Source organism: Cyprinus carpio, chromosome A23, assembly GCF_018340385.1.
Source record: "Cyprinus carpio isolate SPL01 chromosome A23, ASM1834038v1, whole genome shotgun sequence".
NCBI lineage: Eukaryota > Metazoa > Chordata > Actinopteri > Cypriniformes > Cyprinidae > Cyprinus > Cyprinus carpio.
Genome location: NC_056594.1, coordinates 7,846,543 through 7,865,936, shown reverse-complemented (window position 1 = coordinate 7,865,936; position 19,394 = coordinate 7,846,543). Strand labels below are relative to the sequence as shown.

Sequence of the window (19,394 nt, the reverse complement as noted above, 5' to 3'; positions counted from 1 at the left end):
AAATAAGGCACTAATATGTGCTTTGTAAGTACTAATAAACAGTCAATATGCTGTTAATGTTTCATTCACAGCTATTCTTGACACACGTGTAAACACACAACAAGGATTTGTCTCATGAAGACTTTATTTTTCTTACAGATACCATCTCTGCTTATTCTTTTGTATTTACAGTATGTAAACAAGAGAGTCCACGAGACAAGAGAAAAAAGAAACATGCCCACAGTAAGTATCATCTTTTCCTTTACTCCTCTAGACTTTTGCTCGTTTTTGTATATTTATTTGTCAAGAAGCCTTTCATGGGTGAAAGATAATAAAGAATTAAATCTTTGAATCTTTCAAAAAAAAAAAAAAAAAAAAAAAAACACGTAGTGAATCCATTAGTACTAACAATCATATTCCATAAATTTTTGACCTTGTACAGACACACTCTTCATTTGATAAAAAGAACTTACTCTTTCAGAGGCACTTCTAAGTGCATCTTTCACATTAAGAGAAAAAAAATAATTGATATTGATCAAACACATTCGTTGAAGTTTACAAAAGTTGATATGTATAAAAAAAAAAGGACAACAGTTTTACAGTTGCATATTTTATATCAAAGGGTGTTCCTGTCTTTGTACTAAACAAGTCACAAATTCAAATACGAAATGTACATAGAAATGAATCAAACTTTTATAGGCATTATCCGAATGATGTAGTGAACAGGAAGTGACATCATGTCATGATCACACTGAACAAGAAACAAAAGTCTGTTTGAAATGAGTCAAGGTCCTTTGGTGTTAACATCCGACTCTCTTTGAATGGCACCGTTCTGATGATAAAAAGATTTCACACTCGGGTTACGAGACAGCCACGGAGGAGCTGCCTTTATTGTTGTCTGTTAAAGGGGAGGGTCCTCGGTTTGCGGGTGATGTTCTTTCTCCGGTTGGTGAAGGCTGGGTTTTAGGGGACTGTCCTACAGGTTTTCCGGCTGCGTCCGAACTGGCTTCTGTTTCAGCTTCCTGCTGAGTTGCGGTGGCTAAGGAAATAAAAAAAAGAGAAAATTATTAAGACAATTGCTATACAGTAATAAATGCAAAAGAAAACAGAGAGTGGCTATGTTCAGAATGGAATGCTATTTTACTACATACTGAATACTGCACAGTATACACTGTATACTGCCTACTAGTCTAAAAATGGACCCTTTACAGACTGTTCCCATGTGTTTACACCGTTGTAAATTTAGCTGTTGTGGATTTTTTTTCTGCTACCGGTGAAAAACAGAACGCAAAAATTATATTTGTTGAAGTTTCGATTTACAATTATAGAAGTTTACCCAAATATGACGATCGTTTTCAAGAAACCCCTTAACTTGAAAAGTTAATATAGTAAATAGTAAATAAAATGAAAAAAAAAAAAAGTAAAATAGTACACATTCTTTTTACGACGTTAGTGCCACCCAGTTATCATTTTGGAATTTATTTATTTATTTATTTATTTTTTGTATTTTAAGTCAAATGTTTTAACATCACAGACTATATAAAGTAAAATTAAAAAATGACAAAATTACACCATTACACTGGAAATGAAAACGCAACGTATACTGCACTTTTGGCCAAATATATTCCACGTATACAAAAATCACATACTGTCCACAGTATACACACTCCATACACTGGAGAAACAGTGCAGAAGTGCTATGTAAGTTTCTGAACATTTAGTATTCTGAACATAGCCATTCAGAGTTGTGGTCTTGCATTTGGTACATACTGGCACACTGAGCTTTGGTGCTTATTTGGGCAATAAAAGTTTGAATCTGGCCTGTAAGACTTCTTGATCCCTGTCATTTCTTCTCTTTCTAGTCTTTTGGTAAAAGTGGCACACTCTTGGAAATAAAAGTTCCAAAAGCAGGTTTTTATAGCAATGCCATTGAAAGAACCAATTAGTGTGAAGAACCTTTTGTACAATAGAACGTTTTAATTGATGATAAAGGTTCTTCATGGAACCATAGACTCCAATAAAGAACCTTTATTATTAAGAGTGTAAAAGACAGAGATAGAGTGTAAGGTGTAGAAGTGTTTACCTGACTGTGTGCAGGACTTCATGTGTTCGGGCCAGTGTGCCTGCTGGCAGGGGTAGTCACAGTAACTCGTGTTCCAGCAGCAGTAGAAAATGGCCTCTTTCTTGCAGTTGGCACACCACTGCTTCTTCTTGGTCTCGTCCACCGCCTGCTGTTTCTCCATCTCCATCTGTTTCTTCACCTCTGACACCAGCCGCTCTCTCTCCTGCTCCAGACTCTGCCTCATTTCAGCCATGGTCAGCTCTACACACACACACACACACACACACACAATAGTGATATATCAGTGGTTTGAAGCTCTGACTTGCTCATCTAGAACTTGTAGGAAAGGAGTTTAGTGATCTATTCTCTGTAAACGTTGTCTAAGAGAAGCACTGGATATCACAAAACTCCCATAATGCAGTTTGCAGTGCTATTGTGAGTCATAAAGGAGAGTTACCGAGGTTATGTTTCATCTCTGACAGCTCCTGCTGATGCAACCACTGGAGTTTCTCAATCTCAATCCGCAACCGCCGGATCTGCAACAAAATCCACAGAGAATGTCACCCAAGAGAACCATAACAAAGTATTGCCATCATAGAAATTCAGTCTGTTAACCCAGAAGTGTACAAACTATAAAATCAATCAAATGCATATTAAGAGTATGAATGGTGGAATAAAATCGAGCAGAAATGACATAAAAGCACAAACCTCTGCAATGGTGTTCCCCGTCGTGCTCTTGGAGAGATCATTGTATATCTCTGTCATCGTTCCCTTAATCACATCCATCATCTGCCATTATGATGGAAAACAGACAACAGTCAAATTCATCATCGATTTTAAAATGATTTAGGCTACATTTAAGTAAAAGTAATTCAGCAGTAGAATTAATCAAGGATCCATTCAGTTAAATATCCAAAAACCATCATAAATCATACCATATAATGAATTTACATACTAGAACGATATTTATACAGATTTATTTATAAAATAATTTTCTTAAGGTCTTTTAAAGTTGCAGCTGTGGCCTGCAATCAAGGGTTTGTGTTTGAAAACATACTATTTAAAAATTTCAAAAAAAAAAAAAAAAAAAAAAAAAAGCTCTATTGTTTTTTGGAGGTGTTCATGTGTACTAATGTGCTTTACATCAGAAGTGAATTATCGACTCACCTTAGTGGTGTACTTGGCGATGTCAGCGGCGACATCAGCAGAGGCCGGAGGGGTGAGGAAGTCTCCAGCCAGACAGGAAGTGGACGTACCAGAACCCATGTTAACAGGTGAGGTGTCTTTGTGTTGAACAGCTGGTGAAACAACAGAAACAACGTTATGGGCTCGATATAAATTGAGCTGCATAATGATAATCACCATAGAAAATATATTTGTCTCATCCTTTAGTTCTGTAGTGTTTTTTTTTTTTTTTTTTGTAGAAGTAGAAGTCACTTTTGGATGAATATGAAGCTGGGATGTGAAACTTTTTTCTTTTTTTGTGTGTGTGAAAGCAATTAATTTTTCCATAAAAGAGTGTATTCTGAGGTTTAAAACCATGACGTGCAAATAAATGTATGTGATTTATTTTATATGGTGTGCTGACACTAGCATCCAGTCGCCCGAGGGGTCTCATTGTTTTTGTCAGTTCTGTAGAGCAAAGCATTCTGGGTAGTATATTACAGCAAAAATCTATTTGTTTTAGATATACATTTTTATATATGATTTTTAAAAATCTAATTAAACAGATTATTAATCTAAAAGTTATTATTCAAATTGAAGTCATTAAATAAAAACAGATATTCACATATCTTCACCTAGATTACAAAATGTTTTATAACAATCCAAGACCATTTTTATATGTATTATATGTATTTATATCTTAAAATAGATTTTTATTTTTATTATTTTTTTTTTAGTAAGTCATTACTGCTTTAAGTAAATGTTGACATCTACAGAAAATTATATATGCATATATATATATATATATATATATATATATATATATATATATATATATGTGTGTGTGTGTGTGTGTGTGTGTGTGTGTGTGTTTTTTTTTATATAATATATATATATAAAAAAAAATAATAATAATAAAAAAATAATAAACAAACAAAAAAAAAAAAATATATATATATATATATATATATATATATATATATATATATATATATATAAAATGGTCATAAAATCAAAATATATATATAATTTCAATGATTATGGGAATAAACCTTCTGCACTGAGAACCGGTCATGTGTTTACCTTTGACGGACTGTCTGGTCTGGTAGCGTGTGCTGGAGTTGTTGGCTGAGGTCTGGGGCTGCGCTTGGCTCTGAGGAGCTGTCTCACCTTGTTGCTGTTGCTGTCTCTGCACCTTCTGAGACGACATCTGTAATTTACCGCCAGCTGGGTTCTTTGTCGCAGGCCGCTGGGCCGGCTGTGTGTTCTCCTTGGGCAGCAGAGGGCGCTGTTTTTTCACCATATTGGAAGCAACAGGGACAGCAGACATGGGTTGAACAGCCGAGGTGGAGGTGGCTTGAGTGGTAGATGCAGGTGGGACGGTGGCTGGAGGCTTGATGGCTGATGCGGCTGCATCTTTTGGACCAGGATTGATGGAAGTGTTATCTGTAGAAGAAGCAGCTGATATGCTGGTAGTCGCAGACACTTTATCTATTTTAATTCCTGTCTGATCTTTAGTTGTGGAGATAGGGGCTGATGGGGTCTCTCGCTTGGCTCTCTTCTTTTCCCTCCCACCTGGTTCTTCACCGAGGTCTATCACCAGCTCTCGCTCGGAGTCAGAGTCCACATCCAGCTCTGATCCAGCAGGCCGAGCGTCCTGCCCCGACTGTGACCTCTCCTTCTGGGGCTGCTGCAAGGGTTTGCTCTTCTCCTGAGAGTCTTTTTCCATGCCACTGCTTAACTTGTCTTTGGTCTGGGGATCTGAGGATTTCTTGTCTCCACCTGATGTTCCTCCAGCTATTGACGGGGCAGCATCTTGTTCTTGTGCTTGAGCGGATGGAGGTCTGGCTCTCTTTTTGGAGTCTCTGTGGGCACTGTTGTTGTGGTTAGAGTTCTTGGACTTCTGTTCATCCTCAGACATGTATTCACTGTCGCTGGAGTCAGATTTGTCAGAGTCGTCTGAGTCACTGTGCTCAACACGGCGGCACACAACATCTGAGATCTCATTGATTCCTATGATAGAAAAAAAAAAAAACTTACAGACTGCATATCTGGGTACATAAAGGAACTCAAAAGCAGGGTTTCAGACATACAACATCGTATTGAAAGAACATTTACTTCAACATTTTTGAAAGAAGTCGCATGCTTACCAAGCCTACATTTATTTAATCAAAAATGCAGTAATATCGTAAAATATTATTAGAATCAACAGTTTTCTATTCCCTGTGAAGTACAAGACTATTAGTAATACATCACCCACAATTCTTCAAGCAAGATCCACCAATCATTAATAAGTGAAATAAAAATGTAGGCAATATTTGCAGGTTACCTACAAAATGCTTTATGGGAGTTGTAAGTGTAGTTTATTACCTCATAAAAACAATGTTAAGGTTGTAAAAAGTTTAATATTAAAGAATGGTCTCTATTTCAATTCATAAGTTGGAATTTGAACTGAGTTGTTCACAACCAACAGGAAGTTGAACTGGAATGACAGGAAGAGGAACTTACTGAACTGCAAATTAAAGAAATTCAAGGGCAGTTAACGGCATTCTGGGAAATGAGTATTTCTTCTACCCTGATCTATAAATTGGTTTGTCCATCTGTCTGTTAGGCCTGTAAAAAACATCTAGATTTTTAAAAAGTTCTTTTTAACTTTCAAGCAATGCTGTTAAACAAGCATTCAAAAATGGTTTTCATAAGCTTTCCCTTTACTTGTTAATATTACACTTACTGTATAGGATTAATCTGAAGTTAAATTAGTTGTAATTCTACTTCTTTATATTTACATTCAAATCTAGCTTCTTTTGCTACCTCTAATTGAATTGAAAACACATTCTCAGTTCAATTTTGAACGCTGCAAAAAAATTCTTATTTATATTGTAATTTTGTGATTCATCTTAAAGCAGGTTGGTTTGGTTTGAGGCTCTTTATTGAAGAACTTTATGATATATGAACTTTATGATTTTCAATTACCAATGATTATTCACAACCATTGTTGTCAAAAAAGTGGACGGTCATTGTTTGAGGTCTATTGTTAATCATCATTTGTGTGTGTTCACATGTTCATTACCCAGCTGAGCCTTGCAGCTCTCTATAGTTTTATCCAAACTCCTAGTAGGTTTTTTAGGAGAGGTGAGGAGAACCGACGTCCCTTGCTGCTGCTGCTGCTGCTGTACAGTTTCACTCAACTCCTTCAGGTCCATTTCAGCTTTAATGCGATCTGAGGGATCACATCCAACACAAATATTCAGCAAACATGGAGAAATAAAGGATCAGAGTGCAGTGGTCATTCCTCTGGGCTTCAGGTTGATTCAAGACTCACCCAAATTGAGGTTGAGGATGCCTCCCGTGCCCGAACTCCTTTCCTGTTTACCCGGCGTGGGCAGGAGAGGCTTGGGGCTGTTGCTTGTCTTTACAGATGCAGGAGACGCTGTGGGCAAAACATTAAAACTTCAATCACCCACTATTACTCATAAAATCAAACACTAGCCATTTCAAAGCATTAAATCAAAATAATCACCTGTACAATCCATTGAGTCTTCACCACCGCTATAGTGACTCGATGACACTCTCGGCCCTCGTTCGTCCTGCTCGAGGTCGGACCCCGTGTGGACTGAGGAGTTGGTGCTCATTGGTGATCTGGGTACGTCCGTCACAGAGATCCGCTGCCCTGGCCCTCCTGACATCACTGTCTTACTCAAGAGCATCTTGGGGGATGCGGTCATATCGAAGCTGAACTTGACCTTGTCCTGTTTCTCAGGCTTCACCGTGCCTTTTTTAGGGTTATTAGGGTCCTGCAGCATTTGGAACTGGTTGTTGGGTGTGTAAGGTGTCCGGAACGGGGCGTAGTTGAACACGCCGTATTTCTTGCGCACGTTTTCCACATAGACCTCCATTTCTTGCATGGCGCTGTTGAAGATGCTTTTGGTCTTCTTCACAGAGAAGGGGATCTCCTTAGACATGAGGTAACAGTTGTTTAGGGGCACCCAGGCTCTGAAAGCCAAATGAGGGTGAAGTACATATTTTAGTATATTGAAAAAAGAATGTATGGCAGAAAAACTCCATGATAATATTGATATTGTTGTAAATATAACAAGTCCTTGATACAATAACCATTAGGGATTATTAAATTGGAATGCAAATATAGATATAGATGAACAAAAAGCGTAAAACTATGCAGACTCAACTAAACACATTGTAGCCAAATTGAAAAATTAGAATTGAAAAGAACTAATCCACTAAAATGAAACTAACATCCCAAATGTATTTGCTACTTCACAGATGCTATTAAAACTAACCAAGGTCACTGATTTGCTGGATTTTTTTTTTTTTTATATATTTTGTAAATATTCAACATATTTATAATGTTTTTATCAGATTAACAGGCTCACCTGTCATGCTGGCCAAAGAAGCGTGCGTCCACCTGACCGTCCTTGTCCCTCAAGGCTTTAGCGGGCCAGAAGGGAAAACCTTTCAGTTTGGCCCACACCAAAGGATGAGGCTGAGACTACATGAAAGCAACAAACATGACCATTAGCCACCGATTAAATACAGCCCAGATATTTAACTAAATGATTTAAAAAAAAAAAAACATGTTACAAAATAACTAATATAATATTAAAAATGTTCATCCTCTTACACAAGGTTCACAGAACCAGTTGTCCCTCTTCTGACAGGCGGACAGGTAGCACTCTGGACAAACCTCAATTTCATTCATCTGTGGATGATTTATAGATACTGTAATTCTTTCCTTAGACCACCTTTACAGCATTAAAATTTATACAATTATACATATACTACCATTTGAAAAAAATTGCATGGATGCATTCATTTGATCAAAGCTGACAATAATTACATCTATAATGTTATATAATAAATAAATATGCTTATTTTGAACTTTTTATTCATGAAAGAATCCTGAAAAAAAGATCATGGTTTTCACAAAAATATGAAGCAGCACTGTTTTCAACATTGATAATAATAAGAAATGTTTCTTCAGCAGCAAATCATCATATTAGAATGATTTCTGAAGGATCATGTGACACTGAAGACTGGAGTAATGATGCTGAAAACTCAGCTATGATCACAGAAAAAAAAACAAAAAACATTTTAAAATATATTAAAATAGGAAAAAAAGTAAATAAAACTAGTGTCTCTGGTTGATAAAATAAATGCAGCATTTTTCTGAACATCTTTCGCCATTAAAACAAACTTCTGAATGGAAGTATTTGGTTTATATATAACATGTATTGCATGCAATGTATTGTAAGGATATTATAGTACTCACTTCATGTTCACAGATCTTGACAATAACTTTAGCAGTTGCTGTTAGCTTATGGTTTCCTGAAATAGAGCCATTGAAACTTCATAAATGTACAGATATGAGTCTCGATTCATGCACACTGATTTCACAGACCAGCGCTCACCTCCATTATATATGATACAGTTGTGTAGAATCCACTTCATGTCAGCCAAAAATGCTTCTGTGCAACCGTACATTTTCTTCTTGATATTCTACAGACACACATATTTCTCAGTTACAGTATTTTTTACCTTAAGGCACATACAGTGGCCTCAAAATCTAAACTTCAAAAAAAAAAAAAAAAAAAAAAAAATAAACTTCAAAAAAAACAATGATTATTGGTTTTACATAATAAAACAGTAGATACACTCTTCAAAATGAACACAAAAAGTACACCTGTAATACAGAAAACCTGACCTACCTTTTCTAGAGTGCACAGGTCCATGGGGTGAAATATATACTCGGCATAATCCGGGTGCTGTTCAAGTGACACTGGCTTCTGAAACGGTTCGGTCTGCAAGATAAATCATTCATTATGATACACCGCAAGGGTTGAATCAATGTAATGCAATCACATAAAAACTGAGACCATCAAAATGAAACAATGGAGTGATTAAATAAATTGTAAGGATTTAATGAGGGTACAGTTAACTCACCCCTGGCTGTTTCATTTTCTGCAAAGCGAACTTCAGCAGGTAGGACAGCTGCTCCAGGTTCAGCATGGTCATAGCTTTACTCTGAGTCTCTATGCATTCAGCCACCGTTATTTTCTGAAGCAGAGAGTGAAATGATTGTACTATATTCACAAATCACATACATACACACACTTTGGAATCATTCATGTGCTCTCAAACATACTCAAAGTGACTGTTGATTCAGTTACTGTCAATTTAACTTGATATAATAAAATGTCTTCTAATAAATTATTTCTACTGTTGGTAAGAATGAACAACTGAATGCCATCTGCTCCGAATTAGGGGTGTAGAAATGCATTGATGCTACTTTCAGCTGTAAACATATGAATTGTGCCAGAATCAATTTATTTGTGAGCAAATTTCATATTTCATGATGCATGACAACATTAGGCAAAAATTGTAAAGCAAAATAAATCATTGTCAGAGCAAATATCAAACACTTCAACAAATTCAACTAGTTTAATCAGTTTCTAAATGGTCTAGTTCATTCTAGTCCAAACAAAAGCATAAAACTCTTAAGTAAGGAGTGCTGAAGCACCTGTATGTCACACTTAGTGTTCAAAAAACCTAGTGAGCTAGACAGCATCCTAATTATTATAGAACCTCAATTCAAAAGCAGTTAAAAAAATAGCGCCCACTCAAAGCACTCGCCGCTAAGCTAAAAAATACTGATACGTGACAACATGATAAGCATACAAATATATAATACACTCAAATAGTGAGTAAATGACCATTTTCATTTCTTGCCATTAAAGTTAATTTTGCCTAATTTTTTAAATGATCTTCACATCAGAACTGTGCGTGTCCTTTAAAATAAGTAGGCCGCTCACTAGGTTTTGGAGCAGATCTTGAGTTTCCATTTTACTGGTTATGTCCAGAATTTATTGCTATTTAGCAGCGCTTCATGTTCTGAACATATTTAAAGTGCCAAAAGGACAGTCCCATGACATAACAGCCAGCATATACGGTCAGTACCTCGCACTCTGGACAGAACCAGTCGCCCTCAGGCTCTGCGGCCAGTTTGAGGCACTTGGCGTGGTAGACGCGCGGGCAGAGCTCACAGCAGAGCACCTGACCCTCGCGGTGACACACCCAGCAGTAGAAGTCATTCCTCCCGTCCTGCGGTACAACATCAACAGGGTCTGTGGTGAGTGCGGGGTGCTTGACATAGTAAAAGGGACCATGTCTAAGCTCACACTGAAATGCAGGCAAGAGAGACAGGGCAAGGGGTCAAATCACAAGCCACAACACTCGCAGGGGAAACGTAGCAAGGCACTGCAATAAATCAAGCATGGACAAGTAAGCAGTCACATGACCACTGGGTCAAAAGCAGCACACTGGGAATATACTGTAGGATTTCATTTCTCATTTCCCTAAACACACTGCATGACCCATGTGTGATCTGAGAAACACCTGGTGTCTGAGATCAAGTGTGTTTCGCCAGGATTTGAACGAAATCCTAAATTACTATCAGATGCCAAATACAGATTAGCAGCATCAAGAGACAAAATATATAATCAAATATATGGCAAAATATACTTTAGACCAAGTTGTGATTTACTGGAAATATATTAAAGGGGTCATATTTTTCATTTCTCTTTGGAGTGTTACAAGCTCTTGGTGTATAAAGAAGATCTGTAAAGTTGCAAAGACTAAAGTCTCAAATCCAAAGAGAGATATTCTTTATAAAAGTTAAGAGTTAGCCACGCCTTCCTAAAACGGCTCGTTCTAACACGCCCCCGCATCACTGTGTGGGAAGATTTGCATAACACCGCCCAAATGTTCACGCAAAGAAAGAAGGCATAACTTTTATTCTCTCTGCTGGTGCCGCTGCCATGTTGTGGAGTCGCTGTGTGTTTCGTTGTGAAAGTGAAACTATGTTTGGCCTTCCAAAAGAGGACACGACTAGAAATCAGTGGTTAAGTTGTATTTACAACACTGTTCCAGAACAGTTCAACTCAAATATTCAGATGTGTGCAGCACATTTTACGGAGGACAAGGACTGTTTCCTGTGAGAGTAGCCTACAATGCCGGTGTCTGTTTCTATAAAGTTGGGCAATTTCAACTTTGCAAGGACAGTCTGGGCTTCTGACTCTCAGTCTGTAAGTACGTTTTCATATTTAAATAATTTGCCACTGATGATTCAAATGCGAGTTTTAAGCAGTGTAGAATAGTGCTTGTTGTTTGTCGTTTTTCCGATCACAAATGTAGAAATGGTTTTGTTTACATGGCGCGATACGCAACACAATGCGTAAAAACACAGTACGAGTCTAAATAATCAGTAATTATGTCCCCACTGGATGCAACAAATGCCTTGTTTGTAATGGGTTTTATTGGTTTTGTCTTGTCGTGCCGGGACACGGCATCACAGTATGTTAAGGGTCGTAACATTTCCGTCACCCGCTTGAGGCATTCGGCCAATCACAACGCACTGGATAGCTGGCCAATCAGAGCACACCTCGTTTTTCAGACCGATGAGCTTTGTAAAAATCGATTCGTTTCAGAAGGCGGGGCATACAATAATGTACAGTATGTGTAAAATAATGTGTTTTTTGAACCTTAAACTGCAAAAGTGGTGGTGGACGAGGAGACTCCCCCTCACAATGTAGAGCGCTTTGAGTCCTTAGAACAGCAGAAAATGCTATTTTTAGCAATGTCATATGACCCCTTTAAAAATAATCACAAAATTGACAGCTAATAATTAGTTTTCAATACCTGTAAGGTATCAAAAGAAATCAATTAACATACATTTGTTAAGTTTTTTTTTTTTCAATAAGAACAATAAGCAAATCCACATTTGGCATCTTTCATGAAATATTGTTCATATGCATTGCAACACACCACCATAACAACAGCACAACATTCAATAAAATCAGTGCACTTGATTTTTATCTGTAATAAAGTGAACACACAGTGGTCCCAGAAAGAAGCATTTGGACACTTGTCATCTGCAAAAAAATGATTAGTAACGAAAACAACAGCTTTTCTCAGAACTAACTTCCCTTTTAGCTGTTTTTGCAGTGGCTTTATCCAGCTGGTAACCACAGGTGCACTTCATCACATTAAGTATATACACTACAAAAGTTTGAGGCCAGTAAGTTAAATTGTAATTATACTTTATTTAATTTAATTTAATTTAATTTAAATGTAACTTTACAACATTAACGTTTTATTGTATTTTTGATCAAATAAATGCAGCCATGGCGTGCATAAGAGACTTTCAAAAACATTTTAAAAAATCAAATATCAACCCCAAACCTTTGAACGGTGTGGTACATGTAACACAAACATTAGATAACCAGAAAGTGTCACAATACATTTTACCAATTTAAAATGTGTATAACAGTATGTCAACTAAATATTCCTTTTCTATTATTTTACTAATGCAATAACATAAATTCATCAAAGAGATAGCTCCCCCAGAAACTGAAATTCTTTGATCATTTATTAACCCTTGTCTCTTTTCAAACATGTATGACATTATTTCTTATGTGGAACAGAAAGAAATGTCTCAGTGTTTTTTGTCCATATTTTGTCCAATGTTGTTTGGACACCATTGGCTCTCATGGTATGGACTTTTTGTCCATATTTTGTCCAACATAGATATATATATATACTCTCTACAAAGGGTCGACTATATGTTCAAGGGTCAACTATGTTCATGCAAATCAGTAAATGCATTTGGCCCTCTGTGTCGAGTGTTTTATCATTAAAAACTGCTCATTGAATGGAAATTAAAGTCAAATACACACATATTTACAAGCCACAATCAATCCTGATTATTTTGATTGGTCGTTTGAATAGAAAAAAGCAATAAAATGTAAAAGGACACAGGAAGAGACAAGAGTTTGACTTACAAACCAAAGGTCTGTTTTTAGATACTACAAATGATTTTCGATTCATTTAAGCAGGAACGATCAGCTCAAAGTCAAACCAATTAAAATTCAACAAAAGAGGGAAGCCATGGAGGGAACATACTTGGTCTTTACTGCTGTTGACTAATCCTGGCTTCTTCTTCTTCTTTGTGGGACTGGGTGACGTGTCAGAAGGAGAGTGTCCATTTGAGGAATGTGGAGGACTGGGTGCTTTCCTCTTCTGCGGAGCCAGCGCCTGCTCCGCTGATCCTAGATCAGGGACCGCTGATGAAAGAACCACAGCTGCTTTAATATGCAAGGCATGGATAATACAACACGTCACCCGACTGGGCCTGTGATTTTGACCTTTCAAAGCATCGACCTCCACATGCACAGAGAGGGTTGCCTTTTATGCACATCTTCAAGACTAAAACAAAAGATGTCGTGTCAACCGTCTGACTAACCTACTAACAAGAATACCAGATAGCAACAATCAGTCGGCATAATGAAAGACAAAATTAGGTTGCATGCCACATTTGATGTGGTGCAGATTAAAAGCATGACTTGCTTTTTATTCATTTCAGCTCATGAACTGAACTCTCACAATCTGACAATCTATATTTGGAGTCTGTTACACAAGATTGCATGAACGGAGAAGCTGAAGCAAAGTGATACAACAAAAGTGTCACATTAGAATCAAAGAAAAAAAATACCTTTGGGTGGCATGGACACCTCCATCCCATCAACAGCATCAGACTCCGTCTTTATTTCCTCCACAGCCAAACTAAATGAAGTAGAGAGAGAGCAAAATAAAACGCTGGAATAAGACACTGAAATCTCGTGAGGTCTCCCCCAGAGATAAAAGACTTGGGTGATGTAATCTAATCTCCAGAGTTATGTTGTTGTTGTTCATTGCAATCGTCCTCCATTCCACATCTTGTGCAAGGAGACCCTTGCATGAGTATTGCTTTGTCTGAACTGTGCTGTTACCAATCATGGGCCTGCAGAGTGAATTTACAAGATGATATTAAGCCGTTTAACCTTTCTCGTCTGATCGAGACATGCGAGACGTAAACCCTCTCTCGCTCCGTGTCTAGTAATAGATCAGCACCTCCTTCAAATGAAGCAATCATTTTTGTGGGGAACGCCGCCGTGAACAGGTCCACTCACAAGGGATTACGAAGTAGACGTCTGCTGAGCACCGGAGAATGTTTTAATTCAGTCTCATTAGTCTACTTCTTGTCTGAGAGGATTTGACCTCATCCAAGTTCAGGCGTAATCGGTACGAAAATACCATCAGCTACTGACATGGATACATTCAGAATGTGGTCTATAAAAGCATAAAATTTACGCTAGGCTGTCAAGATGACATTAATTTTTCTTAGTTCAATTCAATTCAAGTTTATTTGTATAGCGCTTTTTGCGATGCAAATCGTTGCAAAGCAGCTTTACAGAAAATGAAAGTTTTTACATTATATTTAGTAATAGCTTATCAGTTTTCTACGTTGTTTGCACTTTGATTTGAATGAAAACAATGTATCCGTGTGCCGCAGCTGACACAGAACAGCTGTTTACGTTCAGTGGATACTCTCCAAAATGCTGCTAGGGTGACGCTGAGAAGACAAATTGTTGAATAAAGTTGTTTTCTTTTCTCTTTTGCGTACAAAAAGTATTGTCGTAGCTTCGTAAAATGTAGGTTGAAACCCTGATGTCACATGGATTACTTTATCGATGTCCTTGCTATGTTTCTGCACGTTGATCGTGGTAGTACCCTTGCTGTCTATGGGAGGGTCAGAGAGCTCTCGGGATTAGGGCTGGACAATATATCGAACGATATGATCATGCGCATCTAGTCAGTAAATCTGGTTCCGTGATTACCGCTAAATCGCCATCACCTGCTTTCAAATGGAGCGGCATTTAATAGACAGAGCCGTAGTTCACTGACAAGGTACGCAATATCGCGTTGATTATCGAAGGCGATTCATCTGCGATAATGAACGCGATATAGCATAGCTTGTCAGTGATCTACGGCTCTGTGTATTAAATGCCGCTCCATTTGAAAGCAGGTGATGGCGATTTAGTGGTAATCAAGGAACCAGATTTACTGACTAGATGCGCATGATCATATCGTTAGATATATCGCCCAGCCCTACTCGGGATGCATCAAAAATATCTTAATTTGTCTTCCGAAGATGAACCGAGGTAGGGCTGGGCGATATATCGCATGCGATTGTCACGCGCATTTCGACAGTAAAGCCGGTTCCCTGATTACCGCTAAATCGCAGGGCTGGGCGATATATCGCATGCGATTGTCACGTGACAGAGCCATAGATCACTGACAAGGTACGCAATATCGCGTTCATTATCGCAGATGAATCGCCTTCGATAATGAACGCGATATTGCGTAGCTTGTCAGTGAACTACTGAAATCTCATCGGACAGATGAAAATTTTGGGTTGTTTGCGGTTCAATTTTTTACATTGCGTTGCTCTTGGCAAAGTGAAGGCCTTTAGTATGTGCTGCTGAAATAACATTATTTGCGCAACACAACAAATTTGACGTTTAATATATCCAATAGTTTTGTGAAATGGTATTTCTAACCAGTGAGAATTCAGTGGACAAGACTACCCAAAACAAATTTTAGTCTTATGCGATTAATGTGATAGTTCTAAGAAAGATTTCTGTAAAAATTCGTTCTGCTTAAGTTTCTTGAATGTGGCCCAGTCCTTGCAAATAAAGATCTATCCTCCTAAACTTAACTTTTGATGCTGTAGTGCTATTATTTGACATTATCATCTGACCAAACATCTAACAATAAACAGAGGTAACAAATAAATGCTATACATTTGGTGATAATCTAATCAGAAACATTTAAGAACAGTTAATAAAAATAAACTGATAAGGTGAAGAAATGAACAACAACAAAAAGAGGGGACTACTCTACTTAACAAATCAACCACACGCATCCTGACCACAATGAGGCCTTATTTACCTCCATACAGAGGAAACCCACTACGGTCAATCAATCAATGAAACCCTTCTCAACCGCAAGGGCAGGATGGAAATGACGCATACCAAAAAGAAGCTCGTAAATGACAGGTGAAAGAGAAGAGGCCAATGGCACAAACAAAATCCTACAACGACGAGGCCTTGATCCCAGTCTTTGTGTGAAAGAAAAGACCAGAAAAGATTAGAAGCTGGCAACGGTTCTCCATTACATGAGATCAGAATTAGGATCAGTGTTGAGAACGACAAGCACAATTGAGAGGATTAATCATTAGGCCACAATGAGGCCCTAGTCTTTTACTAATTCTCACTGACGGGGCCACGGCTTGACATCGTAGGAAAAAAAAATCATATACTTTTAGATATTCAGAGACATCCTTCAAGAGGACAATATAAAGGAAGAAATCCATCAAAAAAAATCCAAAAGGGCACATAATCCTCCGTGACGATGAATAAAACTCACCTTTCTCACAAGAAATTATTCCAGGTGGCTCAGAAAAATCATAAATAATCTGCAGAGTGTGTCAGAAACAACAATAATGACATAAGTCTGGAGAAAGAGTATCCGTTTCAGCAAACTAAAATAAGACACGCAATGTCTGAGGTGGGAAATGCACATCTAAGCGTGTAGCCAAGGGCCTGAGGGCTCTCCATTTTTGACTGTAATGCGAGGCCGTAAGGAGCCGCATGGATGTTATGTCACATTAGGGCCACGTCACGTCAAAAACTCCCATCCACCAGGCCTCTCTGTTCCTGCTCGCTTCAGAAAGGTCAAACAATGTCAAGCCAACTGCGTGGCTGAAGATCCAGATCTCTACAGGAAGTCCTGAAGCGGATCCAATGACGAGAAAGAAAACCACCGCTCTGCGAGCAAACCGGCCTCCAAAACAGGATCTTCTAGAACGATCTGAGCAGAGAGACAATCAGAGGTCCTCGCAAACAGACCAAAATAAAGAGAAAGGCAGCTGTGAATGTGGAGATAACTGGTCAGAGAGTGAGCCGAGGTCTTTTTTTCTCTCTTCGCAGGAAATGAGAGTGCCTCCCTTCCCCCACCACTCCGCTCGAGCTCCCCTTCCCCCTCCCTCTAGGCCAGAGATGCGGGCTCTGGCACGTCCATGGCACAGGAGCGTTCGGTAAACAGGGAGAACGAGAGAAACCCGTGCATATAGGTCAGTCTCCAGAGCCACAGCTGAGAAAAACAAGTGAAGCGGTAATGCACTTGAGTATCAACATGCAAACAAACGTTCTGCCTTTCAGACAAGGCAAACCTTTCTCCCAGATTGTAGTCTTGAGCTGTTAAAAACAGCAGCTTTGTGGTTCATGGTGACTTTACAAGCACACAGTTGTTTCCTGTCACAGATGTCAATGTTGATATGATTTTAAAAAAAAAATTGTGTTGCTTTTTGCTAATATAACGCAGGCAAAGTAGCCTTGTCAGACCACTACTGGTCATTTCCTCCAAATGGCACGAAGCCAATCACAACAATCCTTTATAATGTTGTTTCCTTGACAAGAATCCCAATAGCAGTGGCATAATCTCCCTGGGAACATGTTTTGAGCTGCACTGTACCGACGTAAAACCCTCCAGTCATTTTCTCATAAAGAGTAGTTAGGCTAACAATATATAAAGGTCTAGCCAACTGTATTGTGATTGTAATTAAATTAATTGTTCATAATTACAACAACTAACTCACAAGCCATTTGTTGTTGGTAAACAGGTGAAATATGATATGTACCCAATGTTTTTTTTTTTTTTTTAAACCAGCCACAAATATCATTAGAAAGGGCAAGGATCCATTGGGAATGCAGCAGGAGGCTTTCGGTCCCATGTGGTTTGCGCTCGCTTGTTTTGTCTTTGGGAGCAGCTGTGTGTGTACTGTGTATGTGTAGCAGTGCTATTTTATTGTTAACTTCACTATGAATCTCTAAAGAAACTTAAAGGAGATGAATAATAATAATAATAATAATAATAATAATATGTAAACGTCATCCAAATAATCTACACCACAGGCTAGTCTATGACGGGAATCTGTTCTGCTTTTACATTAATCCAACATTTTAATTTCAAACTTGAAAATGCTGTCTCAGACTATTTTTAAACTCATACTTTCAATGTGACTGACAGTGGAAAAAAAATTCTAGCAAAAATGAAAATGCCCATTTATTTTCTTAAGGATATGTGCTCAAAAACAGCACAAAAAATAGCTTCACCACCGACTTAATGAAGAAAGGACACTAGAATGCACTTCTGAAACTAAAACTATAACCTGAAAACATAAAACAAACACGATTGCCACTGAAAAAATGTGCATTAAATGATATATATTTAAAAAGTTTCGAATTCAACTCTCATTGCCCCTCATTGGTAGCTCACGTCCTGTATTACCCATCCTGCCCCTGTGTAAGATGACCACAGCTGGGGCTCTCAGCTCTCTCATAAGGCCCTAACAGATGCCTCCATTTTCTATGGCGGGGCTTGTGACACAAACAGACAATGGGACAGGCAATCAGCTTACAAAAGTACATCACCCGAGCACCCCACCCCCCGATCCTCCACCCCCCACGTGGGGCAGATCAACAGAGGGCCCTACATATACAGAAATGACTGTCACTGAGCTGTTTTTCACTACAGCAATGACTGATAGCTGACTTCGTCTGCCGTGTAACCATGTGACCGAGCAGCACACGGGCCAAAGCTCAGGAGAGCGAGAGGGAGAGAGCCTGACCCCCCTTCTCTGGCCCTCTCCCCCACCTCCTTCCTCCTCTGCCCTGTTTTTCTGAGAGACAGGCCTTTGCTAGGCCTCCCCAGTCACTGGAGAATCAAATCTGCAATTCACAGTGTTAGCAGTGGATGAAAACAGTGCAATGACGAGAAAGGACAGACGTAAGAAAACATCAGGCTTACCTCTGTGGATGCATGGCTGAAACAGTGTAATGTCAATACTTATAAAACATGGAGGACAGCCTCAGCCTTTAGACTAGGGAGGGCTCTCCTCTCCACACTCAGAGCTCGGGCCTGTCTGATCAGAGCCGGGCCGTGACTGGCTGCCCTCCCACTCGCAGGATGTAAGGCCTCGTCTGATTGGCCGAAGCGCTTCCTGAGTAATCATCTTTGTTCTGCGCTGGCAGGATCAGCAGCGAGTGCGGGAAAGAGCACAGAGGAGAGGGAGGGCGAGAACCAGGCCTCACTCGCTCAAAAAACCGGCTTGCTTTGCGCAGAGCCACTGCGGACTGGCAGATGAATGTCGGTTAGCTGTGGATGTGCTGGGACTTCGCACTGAGGAGCTTTTGTTTGTCTCAGGTCCGCGGGCCTTTGTTTAATCCCTCCCCCC

At 38.8% G+C, this 19,394-nt stretch overlaps 1 protein-coding gene across 4 annotated transcripts; it reads right to left on the bottom strand.

The window, feature by feature from the left end:
* Window positions 1-106: 106 nt before the first annotated feature.
* Window positions 107-19,129, bottom strand: LOC109059291 (protein kinase C-binding protein 1-like). Of its 4 annotated transcripts, XM_042712873.1 has the most exons (20): window positions 18,968-19,129; window positions 13,770-13,840; window positions 13,181-13,341; window positions 10,178-10,399; window positions 9,164-9,277; window positions 8,929-9,021; window positions 8,632-8,719; window positions 8,493-8,548; window positions 7,845-7,922; window positions 7,597-7,712; window positions 6,726-7,198; window positions 6,528-6,635; window positions 6,276-6,425; window positions 4,289-5,218; window positions 3,209-3,339; window positions 2,750-2,830; window positions 2,499-2,577; window positions 2,063-2,302; window positions 1,750-1,864; window positions 847-1,018 (listed from the first exon to the last, which is right to left on the bottom strand). In XM_042712873.1, exons 1-20 carry the CDS (start codon window positions 18,979-18,981, stop codon window positions 994-996), a joined length of 3,345 nt encoding a protein of 1,114 aa, XP_042568807.1. In that variant the 5' UTR covers window positions 18,982-19,129; the 3' UTR covers window positions 847-993. The 4 variants fall into 4 exon arrangements, with proteins under 4 accessions (XP_042568805.1, XP_042568809.1, XP_042568808.1 ...); XM_042712871.1 differs by lacking the exon at window positions 1,750-1,864 and having other exon boundaries at window positions 107-1,018; XM_042712875.1 differs by lacking the exon at window positions 1,750-1,864 and having other exon boundaries at window positions 107-1,018; window positions 10,178-10,321.
* Between the last annotated feature and the right edge of the window lie 265 nt (window positions 19,130-19,394).